Below are 20,966 nucleotides of genomic sequence, written 5' to 3' on the forward strand. Positions count from 1 at the left end.
AAAAGAAATCATTTACGATAACAACAATTTAATGAAACTAATAATCTTAACGAAGTAAATATGAAAGAATGATTATGTTTTGAAACAATGTTTCATTCAAATTACAATCAATGGTATTAAGAACAGTCTTCAGAGTAGTATTTATGATGATAAATACATGAAGATAGCTTTTAATAAGTTAAACTATCCAAGTAAATCTGTTCCGCAGTACAATTAAAATAATCTTATCCCACTATCTTAACATTAGTAGTACAATCAATGTTAAATGAATCGTTCAAACGTGGAAACGAAATAATTGCATAAATCTGTGTGTCCTAAAGCGTGTCTAATGCTAGCAATAATGTTCAGCATTTTCCCCAAACATCACAAACATTCGCATAAATCTCATTAGAGATTCCTTCAAGATATGGCTAGGAATGGCACTGACCACATACCACACCGCCGTCGCACGATAGAATTCCAAACGCGCCGATTGCGAAACAGCAATGCTAATACTTCGCTTTTTTCCCTTTTTTTCCCCACGCAGGATTTACCATACCGCTCAGCGACTTCCGAACATTCAAATGTGGGCCAAACAGCAACAGCAACACCAATATAATCAATGTGAAGACCAACTCCTCCCGGCATCTGTCGGTAAGTGCTTCCTCTAGCGCCAGCAGCCACCCGGACGCGAACGCCACCGCTGCACCCGGTCCGATCGTAACGATTCGTGCGGCAGCCTCCGGGCACGGTACTGGCACCACCTTCGTCACCAGCGGCCAGCAGCAAGTGCTGCTCGCATCGATAGGCGCCAAATCTGGCCGTAATAATCCTAATTATGGCATCGGCAGTAACAATAATGGGCCGAACCGGCGCGATGGCACCGGGGTCGAGCTGCTGGCCAGCCCAACACCGTCACCATCGAGCGGTGCCACACCGATCGGGACGACCACGGTGCCGACTTCGACGACGATGGCGACGCTAATTTATGCCGAAGCAACCCCCGTTGCGCCGATTGTAGCGGCGGCCGCTGCAGCTCAAGTGTCCGATAAGAGGCAAGATAAATCATCGCTCGTTCCACCGTACCACAGGTCCGTAACGGCGGCTGCAACAACAACAGGTCGACAACAGCCATCGCTGCTACTGCAAACTCCCGCGCCCGGCACGCAACACACTGCTCAGCAACAGCATCGTCGGGAGCAGCAACAGTCAAGTACCGCCATTTTCCAGCCACAGCAAACACCGGCCCCAGCCCCGGCGTGCGAGCCATCCTCCGGGTACGATACCACAGCGGCCATATTTCGCGATCGCAGCATAGAAGAAACGGAAGCCGCACATGATTTATTGTCACTGTCGCAGAGCTTGCCGCCTCTGACTGCGCCCTGCGTTGTTACGATTCTACATCCTTCGGGCAGTTCTGCATCCTCGGACCCGCTGCCACTGGCGGAACCGGCCAGTCCCGCACTGCGCCCCAACACCCTGACCAATGGAGCACAAAATCATCTGCACCAGCCGAACACCGTCGGCCCGGGTGGCATCATCAGCATCGTGGAGGCGGCATCGGCAGCTAATTACCAGTGTCCGCCCGGATCGGGTCCAATCTCGATGATAATACCCTGCTACGAGCTAACGACAACGATGTCCACCTCAGCGCACAGCGACGGTGAAAGCGCAACAACGATAAAAACCATCTCGCCACCACCGACCGGCCCGCTGACGCCGCCCACGTCCGAGCACTCGTCCGACACGGAATGCTCCGGCAGCTCCGTTTCGCCCGGCACCTCCTCATCATCTTCGTCCTGCTCATCGTCGAGCGTGTTCTCCTTCGTACACTCAAGTTCCTCGTCAATCGCTTCCAAACATTCACCATCACGCTCATCAAACTGTACGCCCCCGGCCACGGAGGGCTCCGGTTGCGCACCTACCGCCCGCAGAGCGAGCCGTCGACCACAGCCACCATCAACCAGCAGCTCCGTCACATCGGTGATTGTCAATGGTTCAACACTTTCGGCCAGCACAACGGCATCGTCGGCGGGCACTCGCAAGCACAAATCTTCCACAGCCGCTCCGGGGCAACCTGCGGCCAAAGTTCCCATACTGTCGAGTTCCAGCACCAAGGTTGTTGTGTCCGTGCCGGGGCAAAAGATGTCCAGCAGTAAGGCGGCGGAGCTCTACACCTATGATGATCTCATCTCCAGCGACGGTCGATCGAAAAACCGTAAGAAGGCTTCCAAGGACACTGTGCAAGCTCAGGCGGCAGCCGGAGCTGTGTCTGCAACAAACTCCTCCAAACCGGGACACTGTCCTCCGGCGGCTCCAAAGGTGGACGGCTCAGAGCAGCCTACCGCCGACTGCGATTCGGCCGGTGAATCTTCGAGCGCTCCGAGCGGTGGTTCGAATGGAAAGGGCAAATACAAGTGTCCCGAGTGTGGTAAACAGTACGCCACGTCCAGTAATCTCTCGCGCCACAAGCAAACGCATCGGAGTCTTGACTCTCAGTCGGCTAAAAAGTGTGTTACCTGCGGCAAGGCGTACGTCTCCATGCCCGCCCTGGCAATGCATCTGCTGACGCACAAGCTATCGCACAGCTGCGGCGTTTGTGGCAAGTTGTTCTCGCGACCCTGGCTCCTGCAGGGCCATCTACGGTCACACACGGGTGAAAAACCGTACGGTTGCGGTCACTGCGGTAAGGCGTTTGCCGATCGGTCCAATCTGCGGGCGCACATGCAGACCCACTCCACGGACAAGAACTTCGAGTGCAACCGGTGCCACAAAACGTTCGCGCTCAAGTCGTACCTCAACAAGCATCTGGAGTCGGCCTGCTACAAAGATGACGATCCGAACGGCGGTACGCCCGGGGGGGGTGAGAACTCACCCATCACGATGATCGGTGGACGGAAGATCTTCCACAGCAGCCAGGACATCGATCGGGACGAGTATGCGATGCGAATGGCAAGCGGTAGACAGAACTTTCACAACGATGACAGCTGCTCGACCACCACGATCGATGTGGTTACGGCCGATCCGGGAGATGACGACGATGAAGAAGATATCGATATCATAACGACGTAATGGACGTCACCGTCAGTGCTACGGACACTATCATCTCCGTGCCCATGAAGCTCCTGTTTTTCCAATCCTTTCTCTTCCTTCTTTCAACCTTCCTTTTTTTTATCTCGCTGTTTGCCGATATCCTGTCGGTCTTCTGCTGCCCTTTACGGCGGTTCTACACATTCAACCAGTACGATAACAGCTCGTCTTCCATGTTCCATATTTATCGTTTTGGCGGCACCCTCTCGAAACGTAACCTGACCCACAGGAAACAAACTCAAAAACCAACCCATCAACCCTCCAAATTACTGTCATCCGCACCACGGATCGGAAAACTGTACCGGAAATGTCAGAACTCGTTTTCGTGCTGGGTTTTCCCTCGATTTCCCCCGCACTCTACGGCACAAAACGCGTGAAATATCTCTCCGCACCAGAGGTCGGCCGCAGGAAATTGACAGAAATCTAAAATTGCTGCTCAGCACAAAAACTTCGCCTTCTCGCTGTTGGTAGCGAGACAGGTGTGAAAAATTAACCGTTTCCACGTGCGGTTGGCCGGCCGGTTGATTCGGTGGAAAAAGCCGGAAATTAGTTGGATTTTCAAATCCGGCTCCATCGCAACACCAGCCGTGTTCGGTTGATAGAGTTTTGCGAATGGAAATTTAATATCGTGTGATACATGAACAGCAGCTCTGGCGTTACCTTGAGTAATGATGCCTCACACTTTGATGCAAGAGGCCTAGGTGCAAAAGGTGATCTGTTTACAAAAATAGGTCAAGCACTTCCGTCTTCAAGCTCGATCGTTGATACAACAAATTTTTCATCAACCCAATATGGTGCCCGGCTGCAGGTTACTATAGAATCTGCTGAAAAACTAATCAACCAAACGAAGGACTGGAAAATTTAAATAACTTAGCTCTAATTTACAACAAATTGAAGAATTTGCATGGAATGCTGTAGGAGAAAGAGAGATCATTTTCATTTTCGCATGGCACTACCTACCAGCAACAACGAAAACAAAAAAACAAAACGACCCGCTTGCCCATCCCACAGCCACCGATTTTACCGAAAAGCGCACAAGAATGACATTCCATTTGCGAACGCGGCGTCGCTCGCCGCTTTTGCACAGCACGGCAGGGGCCTTCGCGTGGTTCGAAGCGCGACCGGAGCGCGCATTGATGAAAAGTAATTTCGAAAGAAAATAAATTACTTTTAAATGATGACTCATTGCCGTTGGTAGCACCCGATAGCGGCGCGCGGGTGCCTCTACCGCGTGGAGGACACAATATCGCAACCGTTGCGCACCGGAAGCGGACGCTACTGGCGCTCGATTCGGTGGTACCCCTGCTAGCCTTCCGCTCATTGGCGTTGGTAAAGGTGGGTGATTTGTCCTCCTGGTAGCTCCAGTTAGGAGACGTTCATTAAAGGAAGGTTTCGGCATTCTTTTTTGGGTTGCTTCCTTTTTGTCGTCGCTTCACGCAATAGCTACACAAATACTTTGCACCGCATCACCAACCACCTACCAACGAACTGGCGACTCGCAAGTAGGCGACGCCCAGTCAAGTAGAGCGGAATGCCAAAACCACTAGTTCGGCGCGTTTGCCGCTAGAGGGGGCCCCTGCGATTTATCGAAGAACGCTTCCGTTCGCGCGCGCTGCTTCCGAGAACAAAATCATTCCGCATAGCGAAACACTCCTCACTCAGTTACAAAGTAGCAAACAACGGTTCGCACAAAAAAGTGGAGTTTTTGCCACCGGAACTAGCACCGTCTAGTCCGATGTCGCCTCGAGAACTTACCCCAGCTTAGGCGGAACGGGTTTTGGAGCGGTGACATTCTAAACTAGCTCGCTTCCTTCCTTCCAGCAGGCACACACACACACACACCGCGCATTCCCGCTCTCGATGATGGTAATGATGATGATGATAAGGATGAAAATGGCGCAACAGGATGTACGCGTCCTACCAACGTGCGAAGGGTGCGGAGGGTGCTCTTAGTTTTCCAAACGCCAAACTCCAGTGTGTTTGACAACAGCGGCGACGTAACGAGCGACTGCTTTAGCAACACCAGCCAACCAGTTTATTAATGGATCCAAGCATCGTGGCCGTCCTTTGTACGAGAGGACCACCGTTCCGTTCCACCGCGGGAAGACAGACGCGCCACGGGAATGAATCCTCTCAAATGTTTTCCATCAAAGAATGGTTTAGTTTGGTTTCCGTTTTTGTGACGGAGGTGTTTTTTTTTTTTTTTTTGCTGTTGTTGTCTATGTCCCTTCGCGTCGTTTCGAATGCCGCCATCAGGCAGCCCAACATTAGTGCGCGCACGGTACGATCCCTAGCCCTATCTATCGATCTTGCGACAGTCAATTTCGTTTGAAAAATTGCGTTATTGGAAATTGATGACTTCTCGGCCGGCAAATGACAACCGGAATTTGTTTTCCGCGGTAGCCGCGGATTGAGGTTGCGTCATTGTGTGTTACTTTTTCGTTCGAACCTGTGCGATAGTGATTCTTGCACAATTCTCTAATTCGAACAGACACGTTTTCAAAAGGTGACCATTTTCCGTAAGAAATTAGCCGATTGGAGCTACTTAATCATGTACTAACGTTAATACATTCGACTCTTCTCGCTTAGAAATGAATGTTTCGTTTCAAAATCTGCGACCAATTTTTACTATGGTCAAACCATCGAGCAGCAAAACATAAAAATTCATAACATGTAGCCTTCGGGTTGGCTACGAAAAAAACAGGATACCACGCGCAAGTTCCAGCTCATAATGACACTTTCCATCAATCTTCACTGCTTTACGTCAACCATTTGGTTGTCGAAAGTACGAATAAAAAAGAAAACACCAACCCAACAGAGGACGGAAGATGTCACACCATTTTGGGATGCCCGAAACCGATCAAAGTACGCTCCAGGTCCCAGTATCTGACGTTCGGATCGTGTTGCTCGTGGTACGGTCTAGCGTGCCAAACGATCGCCGAGGTTAGAGGCTACAACAGCACAATGTAAACAAAAAACTCATCCACAGCTCACTCAAAACGCTATCATTTTCACTTGCTTCCGGTGATTCCACGGTTTCTCCTGCCTACGGAACAGTAACTATCAGGTCAACGTATCATCGTCAAACCTTCCAGCGGTAAAATCGTTATCAATCTTCATTACCAACAACAGGAACCCTTAGCGTATTCCACCATTTCTCAAACACTTTTCGCCGTTTTTGTTATATATTTTTTTTTTTTTGAAACCCTTTTCCAAACTAAACAGCAATAGAAAAAACCTCAACCCCATCAAACTGATTTTTAACTAAAGCTTCTTCATCGACGTCCTTTCCCGCGGCGCGAAGTACAAATCACGCGAAACAATAATGTTAAAGCACACGTCAAAACCGACCATATGGCGCGAAAGGGATACTAAATAGTGGGAAAATATTGTGTTTTGTTATCAAAAATGTCAATTATTTTGTGGAAAGTATTTCCTTTGTTTTTTTTTTTTTGAATTCCCATCCCAATAATCACCAATAACACAAACGGTTGATAAGGCGGCAGTACTTCGCGTAGCATAAAATAAGGAGCCAGCGAGAAAACGAACACACGACGTACTAATAACGAACAGAACTGTCAAAATGACAGATACGCAAATGGAAAACAGAACGGTAGCGAAATGGAAGCAGCAGCAGTGTGCGAAATTGCACAACAACGGTGATTCGATTTCTGAGCAATATAGTGTAATGGATGGAAGTTCTCGCAGACAGGGCAAAACGGGACAAACGGTCCTTGCCAAAACACTCGCACACTCACATACAAAATTTGAATGAAAAGCAATACACAGCCACACCGCTGGGGCTGAAACAAAATGGTTGTTAAATTTGAAAACAAAAAAACAAATATGAAAAACAAAAACAAACTATCTACTATCAATTTCTGACATCAATTGGAGTCCACCGCGTTTGCGGGGGGAGTCGAGGGCTGAAAGATGAAGGGGAAAACAGAAAACACATTCTTCCATAAAGTAGCGTTTGCTGAACTTTTCTACTAGAGAGAAAAAGAGAGAGAGAAAAAGAGGAAAACATTAAAAGAAAAACTTATAATACAGATTTATTTAGCGCATTTAGCACGTAGGAACACAACAACAAATTACCGTACTAGGCTGCATCTACAATTTTGAAACGGAGTATTTGCTTTACGTTTTTTGAATGATAAAACAAATTAAAACGGCTTAAACGCGTAACCGGCCCCGTTGGATTGTTGTACGCAAATTAGAGTTTTCGCTTCGGTTAGCCTAATTGAATTTAACTCTTTTTCCACACTAATGCAGCTCTTCTTCTTGCATGGACAGAACAAGGTCAGCAATTTAGATTTAGAGTGTCGATGCGAGTGCAATACAGTTCGATAATGGGTAGCAAATAGGCAGCCACTGTAAGGGTTAAGATAATAAGTAACAGTAACGCAAACAAGCAAAAAAAAACCAGAGTGATCCAAACGATATAAGAGAAAATTCTGCAAAAACGATATACAGATGCGAAATTATATATACACTTAGTTTAAGTAAGCAATATATGATATAAGCAAATAAGCGTAGCGTAAAACAGAAGTTAAATACTCCTAAAGCAGTAAAACAAAACCGCGTAGCGTACCGAAATTTGAAAGCAATCTATAACACATGCAAAATGGTAAACAAAATCCCAAACAAACATACACAATGAATGAAATGTATAAGCAATACCTAAATGAAACCAATCAAGCAACGAAAACAAAACAACTGAACTATTGCAGAACCATAAGTCCATCGCTGCTGCATACTTTATAACGGAAGAAAGGACTGTACAAACACCTGCACGTGTACCCTGGACCATCCAAATCAAAACGAACGTTAGGCACGGACTTACACGGCAGTGTGTAGGAAACCCGGAACAGCCCCATCCCGGCAAAGAGTCCCACAAACACCAAACGCAATGGCATCCGTTCGGATGGGCAAGTTTTACACACGAAACAAAGCTAAGAAAATAAGACACGGCAACAGATTTGTCGGCACGTCGGGTGCACATTTCGCTTTAATGCTAGAGGAATGCAAGAATGAAGCATGCAACAGTAACGCTTTGCGGTATAAGGAGAAAGCAGTGATTTTGTGAGTGCTAGTCGTAGTGTTTAAGGTGTAGATAATTTTGCATCACAATAAGTAGTCGTACTTTCGCTAACAACCTTGGGTGGCAACAGTATGAATAAGCAATAGCGCTCGCGATCACGCGAAGTCGCTGAAGTCGTCGTACGACAAGTAGCACGAATTGTTTTGTGATGTATTGAAATGTGTGTCAATGGGGTAAAGTAGTAAGAGATATGCATAATGCGAATGATAGATTTGAGTATATGTGTAAAGGTAACAAAGTTTTGGCAGCGATGCAACGTTACGAAATTAAGCACATCGGTAACCGTACAAATGGTGAGTGTTCTGCATTCATGATCTTTTCCATATTCTATTAAACAATCGTCTGCTATAGTGCTATACTGGAAACAACGTGTATCACATCCACTCAATTATGTGTTGGTTAAGTACGCCTCAAGCTATGCAATATCTTTTCATATACGCTAATCTTATTTAGTGGCATAACTTTAGGCGCAAAATACCAAAAACTCAACTGATCAGAATCGTACATGATACTATTAAACTTTTTCTGTTTTGTTATTTGTTTCAATTCTTAAAATCAATCAACAAGCAATTGAAATTTGACGAAATTGTATAAGTAAGTGACCATGATGGTTAATTCTTCTTATAATGCCCTTGTTTGTCCACATCAGTAAGCACTATCTTTGCATCACTTTAGGCGTTCGAAGTCCAACGTTCAAGTGATCAGAATTAAACGTTTTTTTAATTATTAAACAGTTAAATTCGACGAAATTACTAGTTGAAAGTGACCACCACGGGTAATTCTTCTCATAATGCTTATCATTCTCTGCATCTTTGAACCAATAGCTCATGAATGGCTCATGATTTAGTTAAATCGGAAAAGACAATTGATGTACCGAGAAGACCATGTACCAGTCAATCATGCTAAATATTATTTATTTTCACAAACTCATGTTTCGATTTGCTAAACACACTATCAAATGAGAGTTTTGTAAAAAAAATAGAATCCAAACCGTGAACAATACGTTTCGATCAATTAGTAAACGGCCGTCGGTTAACGTTCACGTATGCAGCCACAAATTTTACTATTGCACTGTCCCTAAAACCTCTTCCCCGTCCGACTTTACACACACAGACCACTGTGGCGACTAATGAGCCCGTTGTTGCTCGTCAACTGGGGCACGGGACAGACGGTTGAGTGTATTTTAATTCAATCACACTCCATTTCCCGACTTCCTTCCGGGTGCCACGGGTATTATCACGGGACAAACGCTGCAAATTCCAGCCATCGGGTGCACTTTTCAACACGCCATACAGCGCGCAATGACAAATGATTCGCTTCGGCCGAACCTGTAATTGCAACCGCACACGCAACACATGCAATAAATTTGTCCACCCTGCTCGGTGCAACTAGGTGCGTAATGCAAGTAGTTGCTCAGTGCATTAATTAAAACACACTTTGCCCCGATGGTGTAGTAGCATCTGCATGATTCTAGCGGAACGTGAGCCGCTTCCGTTACAAGAAGTACGAGTCAACTTTGCTTAACGTCAAACAAACTTTGTTAACTGCACCCTACTCAAAACCAAACATGCCCATACATGTGCAAAGCCCAACATGGCTCCCCCGGGGGCAAGGAATAAAATGCAATCACGATCGCTTTACAGCGCTTCCAACACACAACCCACATGGTGTCACTGGCAGATGATAAATTTTTGTATCACACCCATTATCGCCTGACCGATAAGATTAACTTCCCATCGTATCCGGTTCCGGTGGGAAGTCACGATTGATTGCCGGCTGAAGGAAGTCAATTCACTTACCCGGTTCGGATCGTCCCTTGTTTCGGGCAATTTATATATTCTCGCCCCGGAAAAAAATGAAACACACCAACAAAAAAAAAACGACGCTTAAGGGCTGTGCCGAAATCAATCTCAACCTCGCCTTGATCACTTTACAGCCAACCAAAAACAAAAGCGGTTCCAGCTCAAAATTATACCCACTAATGGGGATGAAGACAATGGATGGGATGTACAAAAAAAGGACTCCAATAGGTGGGAAACACTCAGCCTAACCTCTCGGGGACACAAAAAAGGACATTCTTCCATAATCAATGATCACGATTGGGCGAGCACATGCGTGTGACACCGACACCGAGAGGCCGTGACCTGCCGCATAATCGTGATATCAGCCGGGAATGGTCCGATTCCGGGCATGAGGCGATAAGAATAAATTTTAACCCAACCAAATCCTCGGTTCGTTGTTCGGGTTGTGACGCACTGTAGCGCGCCATGAAAAACGAATGAAAAATGGGTGGACATTTTTCTTTTCGTGATGTAATTTTTTTGTTCTCGCTCACACTCACCATCTCTCTCTCTCTCGTCCTTTCCTTTCCATCTGTGCCTAGGGCCATTATTCCGGTGTCTGCAATTGATAACTTGCCCGGTTGAAGCACGATTGCGACCGATAGTGGGCGCATTCGTATCGAGTGAATGAAAGTGACACAGTCACAGACAGAAGCATTTGGTTCGATGGTTTCCCATCGGCCCATCGTGGATGTGGTTGCAGCCAACCCCCAAACCCGCCGAGCCGCGCTGATAAAAATTGGTGACCTTACACACGACAGCCACGGACCCGTAACCCGTTGGTGGGCTCCAAATGGACACGCTCGTTTCGCATCATCCATCGTGCTCGGTGGTTGAAATTGAATCATCATTTTATCTAAAATATTATCTAAACGGAATTCAATTTCCGATCGAATTTATAACTTCGCTTTGCTTTGCGGTTTGCTTCCCTCCAAGCGGTCATACTGGTCAGTGTGTTTCCACTACTCAACGGATTGATTCTATTCGCCTGTTCTGATTCTATTTCTCCCTTACTCCGTGCATGGAGCGCATCAATAAGAACGTAACACTGGAACTTGGAACCTGGATGCCTCACGAACACGTCCAGCGGCTTGTCGACGTATACGATGGACAGTGTGAAGAACGACTTGAACGACTTGAAGAACCGTTTCGGGAGCGAAACCCAATATCTCTGTTACGGTTGTTCACAACCAGCAGTGCGATTATCGAACCATTCTTCTTCAGACGTGTTAAAACTCAACCCATAAACGGCCTCTTGCAGCAGCACGTTGATAAAAACGGAACGCAAAAAAAAGCAGAACAATACTTCCCACCCCGTTCCTCGTCGGGGCAAACATATCCCACTTTACACCCCATTCCGGGGCCCCATTTGGAGCGATTTAATACGCTCCCGGTTGGGCTGCAAAGTCTCCAATATTCGTACGACCAACGATCGAAGCCGACCGCGTTGTTCAGCGCTTGTTGAATTTTATTATCCCATTGACCACACAGTAGCGCGGATCCGCCGAATCCACGCCGGCAAACCCAAGGACACCTTCTGCTGAAGGTAGTGGACGGCTCGGTCCGTTTGGCTGAAGACCCATCGGTAAGTCACACAGGCTGACTTTCTGCACTGCACCGTACACACCCGCGTGGTGATGCCTTCGGGAAAGTTTTTTTTTTTTTCATCCTTGCTGGCCTTTCCTGGGGTATTTTTTTTTTCGTGCACAGGACGTGCCGTAATGGATGAGATGACGCGGGAGTAAAACGCGCTTCGACTATGGCTTTTTTTATTGCCGAACGGATTTAACGCACCGGTCGCTGGGTCCCGGGTAGCCAAGGACTGAAGCGCCATCATTAACACACTCCTGCGACCGTAAAGTGGATGGTGGCATTGGGTGTAAAGTCGCGCACTTACCTACCGCTAGCGGTATGACGATGTCCTTATGACCTTACAGCCCATCCTACAGGGGTATGGTTACTGTTTTATGGTTATTGATTGTTTGTACTCTTTTTAGTGTGTTTCTGCGCTGTGCTACTGGCGGAGCATCTGAATACGATCCGATAGGATAAGGATGTTATCAGCCGGGGCGAGCAATCGTAATGTCTTGCGGGCAGAGAAACCATGTTTTTTTTTTGTTTACAGACACCTTTGTGAACAAGTGTTGCAGGATCTTACAGTATTTCGTTGACAGTAAACTTTCATTCCTGATGTATCCTATGCAGTTCTGGAGCTGTGAAATATTAGTTCAAGGGACAGATATAAAGTAGAGAAATGTTACAAGAGTTTTCAGTTTAAATGGCAAACTTTAAGTCATCTCTGGATTTTGTTCAAATTAAACTGGATTATTTCAAGAATGATCTGAAATCCTTCCGAATTTCTGAATCTTTTGCAACCTGAAATCAATTGTCTTCAAGACAATTGAGTTGAGTGAGTGAGATGAGTTCCAGATCCACCTTAAAATACTCTAACCTGACCTGAGTTGAGAAAGGCTGTGTTTAAATGTCCTGTAAAACCCTGTTGGACCACTGAAAAATAAAGCTAGAACATAATAACATCTTGCTTAATTAGCTCACATTTTACACAATCTTGTGAGAATGAAGCACTCATACGAAATTAATATAAAAAATTCTTTAAATTTTTCCAGGTTTACAAAAACATTTTTTTCTCTAATAACAATAGTTCATTTCCATCCGTGAATACATTTATGCACAGCGGTTTCATCTACCGCTAAGCATCACTACCGAGTAAACGGTGTACCGGCTACTCCATCGGGACACCGGAGCAAAAGTGTCCGCAAAGGGTGCCCGGATAGAAAAATCACAGTCTGGCCCGGCGCTTTACGCAAAAAGTTCGATTAATGCTCGCTCCAGCGGACCGGGTTGTAAAAGTCATTAAAATTCATGGTACTTCGCCTCGGCGCTCGGAGGGCAATTCCGTAAAAAAAAAACCCCCCGGCGCTCCGGTTTGTGCGGTTTGGCTGGCAAAAGTTCGCGTTTGTCTGGAAGTGTTGTTTTCATTTCCACTCCCATCAACCACGAACCACGGGCGGCTCTACAGTTCGATCCTTTGGTAACAAAAAAAAAACACACACACACAGAAAAAGCATAGTGAAAACTCAAACTGCAAACAAAAATTGTGACCAAAGCTCCCTTTAAACGGACCATGGCCACCGAATGGGTTATGGTTCGTTTACCGTCCGAGCGGTAGGGAATGCCAAAAAGGGAAAACTCTCACAAGGATCGCATGACGGGTGATGAAGCACCACTACCACCACCAGCAACACGGTGAAGCAGGAGCACCAAATCATGGCAGGCTCTTCTTGACTGAAACATTGTCAACCGAAACGAAACCGCTTTGTGTGCCTTTTTTGACAAGCAGCACACTGTGGCGGCACATTTCATGCCAACGCGCGTTCTTTTCCTTTTGTTTTTTTGTTTTTAGTGGTCGCTTGTTCACTTAAGAACATCATGGATGAAGTGTGGCGAATCGTTCCACAGTGCCCAATCCGCTTCCCATTGGTGCCCGCAACGATGCAACGAATGCTTTTTCTTTAAATTCAATTAAAAATAATTACATAATTTCAAACCTATTCAAGAGGGAAAGAGGAAAAAAGAGAAGGAGGGGGGAATGAACGAAAGAGAGGAAGGGAGGGGGCAGCATTACCACCCTTCCGAAGGGGGGAAAATTGCGATTTTATAATGAACAAAAGAAATGATTCTATTTCCAATTGCAAAACCCGCTTGTGGAAGGGATTTTCACCGACCCGACTGCGTCCCAAGTGCAGGACGGACCCGAGAACGCGCCGAACAAAAGGAGTTCTCGGAAAAGAAACGCTCGATTTTCAATTTCCCGCTTTGCCAGAATTGCTTCTAATATGGTAGCGATGGGGCAAACGTGTGAGAAAGCAAGCAAGAGCACGCCGGCGGTACAAGTGTTAGCTGGTCCTAGGTTGATGCTGCAGAACCTTCCCCGACTGCTTCCTGGCCATTGGAAAACTGCACCGAAGTAGCTGCTGCTGGAGTGGTACTGTTTCTCTTTGGGCTAGTTTCTTCGTGCTGTCGTAGGAAAAATCACGACTCACATCGGAAGACGCACACGCAGCCACCGAGCGGGCGCACAAGCGTACGGAGCGAATGTGATAAGATGCAGAACAAAAACTGTTCAAATCCTGCACACTATGGACACCATTGTTGTGGTGACGATGGCTGATGGAAATGAGGATAACAATGGACGGCTACAGTTGGGAATCAAAGGCGACAGAAGCAAAAAAGCAGCTGAGAGATGTGGTTTCCTCGCGTTTCTTACGTCTGCAAAGTGGCTGAACCGTCTGCCAGCAAGATCGGCTGCACTTTGTCACTGCCGTTCAACTGATTGTGTATGAAATTGGACAAAGTATTATGAAACTATTAAACTTAATTGTTGTAAAATCATAATTACCATTTGATGAAAATTTCCTTCTTTTTGGAAAAAGGTTAGCTTCAAACATTTTAATAATTTGTTTTCATGACCTTTGCGGAGATTTATGCTCAATCTCTTTGTAAAACATTGGTGCAATCCTAGTTCCACCTATAAGACATAAACATTAAAAGTTTCTTCAGACAGGACAATTGAAACACACACACACCCGGTACAAAAAAGGCGTAGGTTCCAGGTGGTAAAACTTTGCTCATTTTCCACCTTCGAGAAGCTTAGAACACGTGTGACAGGCACACAGAAGATGATGGTAAAACTTTCTTTTCGGCTCAACCCCAAACGGCCTAGGTTCACTCGAGACGTTTCGGAATTAGTTTCGGTCCGGTAGCTTCAAATGATGATGCACCCGGCGGGATAAAGCATGACTGTGAAGAGCCTTCAAAAACCCTGTCAGGTTGGCAGCTTGGCCATTTCAAAATGTGTGAAAACCTGTCGCACTGCTAGACACAGAGCACACGTTTGAGCCCGTTCGACTTGAGGACACACGTCTGTGCGGAAGGGTTTTTTGGGGGAGGAATTCCTGAGCACATTCCCTAACTCTGCCGAGTGTCTGGCTGGACTGGAACTAATCTAGCGTAGCTAAATAGTTGCATAAATGAACGCTTCCAAGGTCGAGAATATCTGGCGAGAGCCAAGCTGTTGGGGAAGGATGCACGGGTTCACCTTCCAAGCGTTCACAGCACAAACTGTTGCCATAATGCGATAGATGGCGCTGTATGCGCAACAGTATACAAAGTATGGGGACCGGCCACACCACACCACACAGCTCGATGAAGCGGCACTTGTTGTTTCTAGCCAAGCACACTTTAAACAAGCGGTTCGTCGTTCGTTAGAGATGTTCTTCACATGAAAGTTCTCCCTCATCTCCTTCCCATCCTGTCCAGCGTCTGAAAAGCAACGGCAGATGCTTTGGAGAACGCGAAACGGACGACAATTTGAGTGAGACACTACGTTGTTGCACCATTGACCTTATTCCCAAGCAGCACGAGTCCGGGAGAGCTGGGTGAATTGTAGTGTCGTTCCAGTGATCTAATCAGACTCTCGAAAACACCAAGACGTACGGACCATTCGTTCGTGCCTTGGCTGAGAATTTAATGAGAAAACAGAAAATTATTATTGCTTTAAATTTAATTAGAAAACAGCTGGGACAGCTAGTTACTTTCCCGCCATGTGATAATTACGGCCGTTTAACGATTCCCGAAGTAGAATCGCAACAAAGGGGAGGATGAACTTTATATCGTGAATAAAGTACGTCGTTTTCTGGCGAGTTTAATACATTTCGTTTACTGCTGTCCTGTCAGCTTTGTAAATTGTTCCCGTAGGCCTTTCAAGCAAGGTTCCAATTTGTTAGATAATTTTACTCCAAGCTCAATGCAAAAGATCGGCTGAGGCGTAACATTCCCGCAAAATGGCTGTGACTGGGTCGGAACAGCAACATAAAACTGCCTCCATTCCATTGGCAGTCCCATGCATGGGGAAATTGAGGAAAATAAATTTGGAACCAAACGATATTGGAATGCGCAATTCTTGCAGAATTCGTTCTCCTCCCGAAAGAGATCCTTCGTTAGCGCAAACTTTAACCAAAAGCAGTACATCTTTCATACAAGATTTCGTAAAGTTGCCGCTATTAGGTGTCTAGATGCTTTAATCTTCATTCTACGTCCTACCGTACGTAACTTTTACCTACGTGCTACGAATTAGTTTATAAATAAATGAATTAAATACTTTCAGTTAGCGCATTTTAAATTCTAACAACTGAAAGTACAGAATGATGTTGAAGTTTATGTTTATCTTTATCATTTAGTACCAACAACGTTACATAGTGCAATTAAACAACAATTTATTCCTTCCAAGAATGAGCGCCCTCTAGCGTCAATTTAATGTTTCACACACTGCACCAATTGTACGGTCTACTGCGATGCAATTAATTTCAACCAACGGTGAACGGTTTTTCTGCTGAAACAAACCACGAATAAGATAAAGAACGACCCAAGAATGTAATTAAAGTAATTTAAATTTTAGTAACAGTACCCCACAGCAATAAGAGAGGAAAAATTACAACCACAAGCCTATTATTATACCGGATCAATTAGCGCGTTACGCTTCGATTAGTGATTAGTGCGGTAGCGAAAAGCAAATTAAGCTAGGTAGAAAGTGCAGACGGAATGGGACAGAAATGCCATCATCCATGTACGCAACATATCATAACGGGACAATACGTTCATTTTTTCCAAACTCTTTACTCTTAATCCAAACACTACTCCGAAGCTTTTCGGCCATTGTAGGGAACCATAGGGATGTAGCCAGCGCGTCACCGGTCGTGTGTCTCAATTATTCACTACTCAATTATTAGTATCAACTCTATGAAACGTCAATACCGCGCTTACCTGCTGTCGGAGTGGAGAATGCAGGGCAGAGGAGGATCCTTAAGAAATCTTAGAACAAACGACATAAGTTAAATTATACAACGAATAAACGCGTCGAGCATGCTGTGCCGCGATGAATGATGTACTCTGAGATGGAATGCACAACACAACACAACGAACAGAAATGCAGCACCCTTGGTCGTAAATGCGAGCAAACTTGCAAGTTGGCGCAATTTTCGCACAACGGTACCACGTTGGGCTTAAGGTAAAGTTTGCCACAACAGCAAACGCAAGCAAAACTTTTCTTTTCCATCCCGCTGGTTTGTTTTTCTGTTCTCTTTCATTTTCTGCATGCATAAGATCGTGCGGCTCTCGTGGTAAATTTTCACTTCTGCGTTCGGTAATGTTAGTGTATTATTTTACACTTTGTGTCCAGCAACAAAACAGATTCGGTTGTGAAACACTTCTTTGGAACGTCAGGCGTTTTTTCTCTCCTTCTTTTCGTACTAGTTACAATTTCCATTCTTGCAGTTATATCTTCTTTTTGATGAAGTTTACTTTTATCCACGATAAGCAGTGATGTTGCACTACTTACAAGTTGCCATCTTTGATTTATCATTGCTGACGAAGCACTTCACACAGGGACGGTACATGACTGTTGCAATTGCATGTCTCTTTCCCTATTTTTTCCATGCCTCAGACGACGGCAGAGACTATTTTTTTGCAACACTGCACACTGCAGCCGAAACTCACATTTGATGAAGCACCCCAAGCTTGTCGTGTCGAAACCGAATATCAACAGTACGATCTCACCAAGAGAAAGACTCACAACAAGCACAAAAAAAACACACACACAACAACCCTACCAACCGAAACAAGAAACATTCGAAACTTAAAGTACCAAGTCAAACAATAACTGCACGGGCTGTAGCACTTCCGGACTATGGCGCAACTTTTCGACAGCAGTTTCAAGTTTTGGAGTGCAAATTAGAAATTTTCCCGTCCTTTGAGCTTTCAGCGCTGGTGCATCACTCTCAGCGGGCGCAATGATGCATGGATGGGTTGCCAAATTCTGGCCAAAGTACCTCCCATACCCACCATCCCGTCTCATTAATTGCGAACTTGCTTCCCGCGTTGCCCCCTACCGGCACGAACATACTGTTATTTTTTTACGTCTTTCTTGTTCGCAACTACTTAGCTAACTTTTTCGGCCAATCGTACGTACCCATCTCAAGGATGTGCGCCTTGATTCATTATGTAACGCAAATTACATGCAGTTCATCAGTTTAGGCATATTCAGCATTCTCGTTCTCCGTGTTAGACCGTGAACTCGCCGTGCACACATGCAGGCGCCTAGGCTGCAAGATAAGTACATCATTACAAAACTTGCTTACCGTACACGTAAAGCAGCGGTGTACGCGCGGCCGAATCCGTCAATCACGATAACATTTGCGACTTTTAATGAATGCTTTACAGTCGTTGCATTTAAACAGTGAAAGCCATTTTAAACAAATAGAATGCTAATGTAGTAATGTTTAGCTAAATTCATATTATTTGCTCACAAACAAACCTGCTTACTTGCTATAAAACTTACACAATGTTTATGAAACTTGTCACGCTTTATTGTTTTAGATAACTTTTTTCTAAAAACTAAATATTTTCTCTCAAACTCAGAGCAAAAGACTAGCGAAACAAACGAATCAAATTATAGCAAAGATCCTCTAAGGTTCGCCATAATTTCTTATGCACTTACTCACGTTCGTAAACAACGCGTAGGACGTTACCCATTTTTATCCACTCTACCCTCTATTAACCATTCTCACGTGCGAGACTTCTGGTCAGTTCTGTAACGTTTCCATAGACAAACGTTTAGTGGTAGCATCTAGCAATTAACAAACCAATCTAAGTACACCATGAACAATCTTTAAAGAAATGAAATAATAATTTTACGCTAAACTTGCTAATAAAACTAACCGAATCTACAGATAGCAACAGCTCGATATTATAAAACTGCATTTCTTCCAGTTGCGTCAGAGAAAACGGGAGAGGTCGATCAAAAACCACAATACAGTACGGTCTACTACTCATACTCACTACTAGTGTCCATTATTTGGCCAATTTTTGCTTCAGTTGATCGATTGCCACAATTGTGGAACGCTCGTACCGCGTGTAGGTAATTAAGCATTTGTAAGCTCCTAACTTTAGCGACTACTTTAACGACACTTTGCCACAGAAGGTGAAAAAGACAAATTTGCAAACAATGAGCAATAGAAACGCAAAACAAAAGCAATACTAAAAGTGCGACAATGAGGTAGTGATGAAGCTAAACAAACACATTTAAGATATATGCAGAATTGTCCTTAGCTGTAGAACTTGAGCGTTTTTCTTCGTGCTAGAAAAAAAAGGAAACAAACAAAAGAGAAGGACTGCGTTTGAAGAATTTAAACGGCAGAGAAAAACATGCACAATGATCGAATGGGTGATTCGTCCATGCTAGCAAATCATATGCGAGCACAATACACGTATCTATTAAGCTGTTGCCCAAATTAATAAGTAGACGTCAGTCAGGGCTGCTGTCAGGACAAAGCAAAATTAAAAAAAAAACACACACCCCCCACACACTCATACAAAACTTTAAAAGCAATACATTGAGCGAAACGCGTGAAAACAGCATTTATCAAAGTACATTTTTGCAATTGCAAGCCAAGCAGCTGTGGTAGTGGTTTGACACAAGAACAAAGGGGTATTCGGTTTTAGAAAACCCTGCAAAAATCAAATAATATTACTGCAAAAACAACAACAACAAAAACAAAGACCAATTTGATATAAAGACAACACAAATACACAGCAAAGCAAACTTGTAGCGTAGCATTTCCAAGGGTTTAGAGCGAAATACTTAGGGACAGGCAGGGCACGCAGAAAACCAGCAGATAACATTTACCTAAACTTAGCACCTTTCCAGCGTCAACTAGACACCATGGCCATTGCATAGCGTAGCGAAGCATTTACTTCTAGGATCTTGAAAAGATCGTTTCTCCACACGTTCTTCAGTAGTCTTACTCTTCTCTTTCGACTTTATTCCTATCCGATTTGCTGCAGCATAGAGACAAGGGAAGCGGAAACAAACAAAACAACCGATTCCACACTGACTGCACTGATTTATATATTTACAAAACATGATCGGCTGACCACACAGCATAGCTACACAACATTTGGTCATTAAGGGTGCGGAAGAACCCGGCGGCAAGCTTCCCAGAAAACGCATTGAAAGGCAGCAGAAATTTACACGGAAGCACTGTATCGTATGCTGGAAACATGTGGCTTTGAAACATGTGTTTGTTTCGTGTGGGTGTGTATGTGAAAAAAAATATGTAACCACACAAAAACACACACACACACCACCCAACACATACAGAAACCATGCTCGAAGGGTAGTAAATGGCAGCGGTAGATAAGTAGACAAGTTAAGCGTGCGGATACATAGCGTGCAAAATGAATAAAAAAAGAAACAAATTTCAAAGTATTACATGTGAAAACATAGAAAGTTTTTTGATAATTTTTCATAATATTTACATTTATACCGAATGGGATGCGGGGGGGGGAGGCGGACGGTTTTATTGAAATTTTAGCAAAAACGCAAAAGAAAACTTAGAGAAAAGCAATAAACGAAACAAAAAAAAACAAGAAATATGCAAAAAGAAACAAAACAGTAGTAGCATTAAGCAGCGTAGTGTTAGGGTGAAGCAAATAAAAAAAAAACAACACTGGAAACATGTTGTGTGAGTGAGTGTGTACGTTTGGTAAAGTAAAGTAGCGCGTCAGTACACAGGCTACAATTTAGCGTTTATTCTGCAGCAAAAGCATATTAAAAGCAAAACGCAAACCATTACACACAAATCGCCAGTAGTAGAATTGCTTTTATTAAAAGCTTCTAAATTGTAAGATTTAAATAAAACAAGCACATACATACACAGAGAGGGAACGAAGAAGAGTGAAAGAAAACGGCAGCCTAAGCTAGTAGAAGTAAAACAAAACAAAAAAAAAAGAAAAGCAAAATCGTATAAAACATGTATAAGAAGGAAACAAAAGCCATCTAACCTACGAGTGAACGGATACTGAAGTGAAAACTA

At 44.6% G+C, this 20,966-nt stretch overlaps 1 protein-coding gene across 1 annotated transcript in view; it reads left to right on the forward strand.

Annotated features, from left to right (window-relative positions):
* Positions 1-3,051, forward strand: part of LOC128713271 (serine-rich adhesin for platelets-like) — a 32,254-nt gene extending 29,203 nt beyond the window's left edge. The window contains exon 2 of the mRNA XM_053808128.1: positions 527-3,051. Within this exon, the coding sequence (XP_053664103.1) occupies positions 527-3,051 (2,525 nt within the window). The remainder of the gene's footprint in view (positions 1-526) is intronic.
* Positions 3,052-20,966: the final 17,915 nt, after the last annotated feature.

This window comes from Anopheles marshallii, chromosome 3 (genome assembly GCF_943734725.1).
Source record: "Anopheles marshallii chromosome 3, idAnoMarsDA_429_01, whole genome shotgun sequence".
In the NCBI taxonomy this organism is placed as follows: Eukaryota; Metazoa; Arthropoda; class Insecta; order Diptera; family Culicidae; genus Anopheles; species Anopheles marshallii.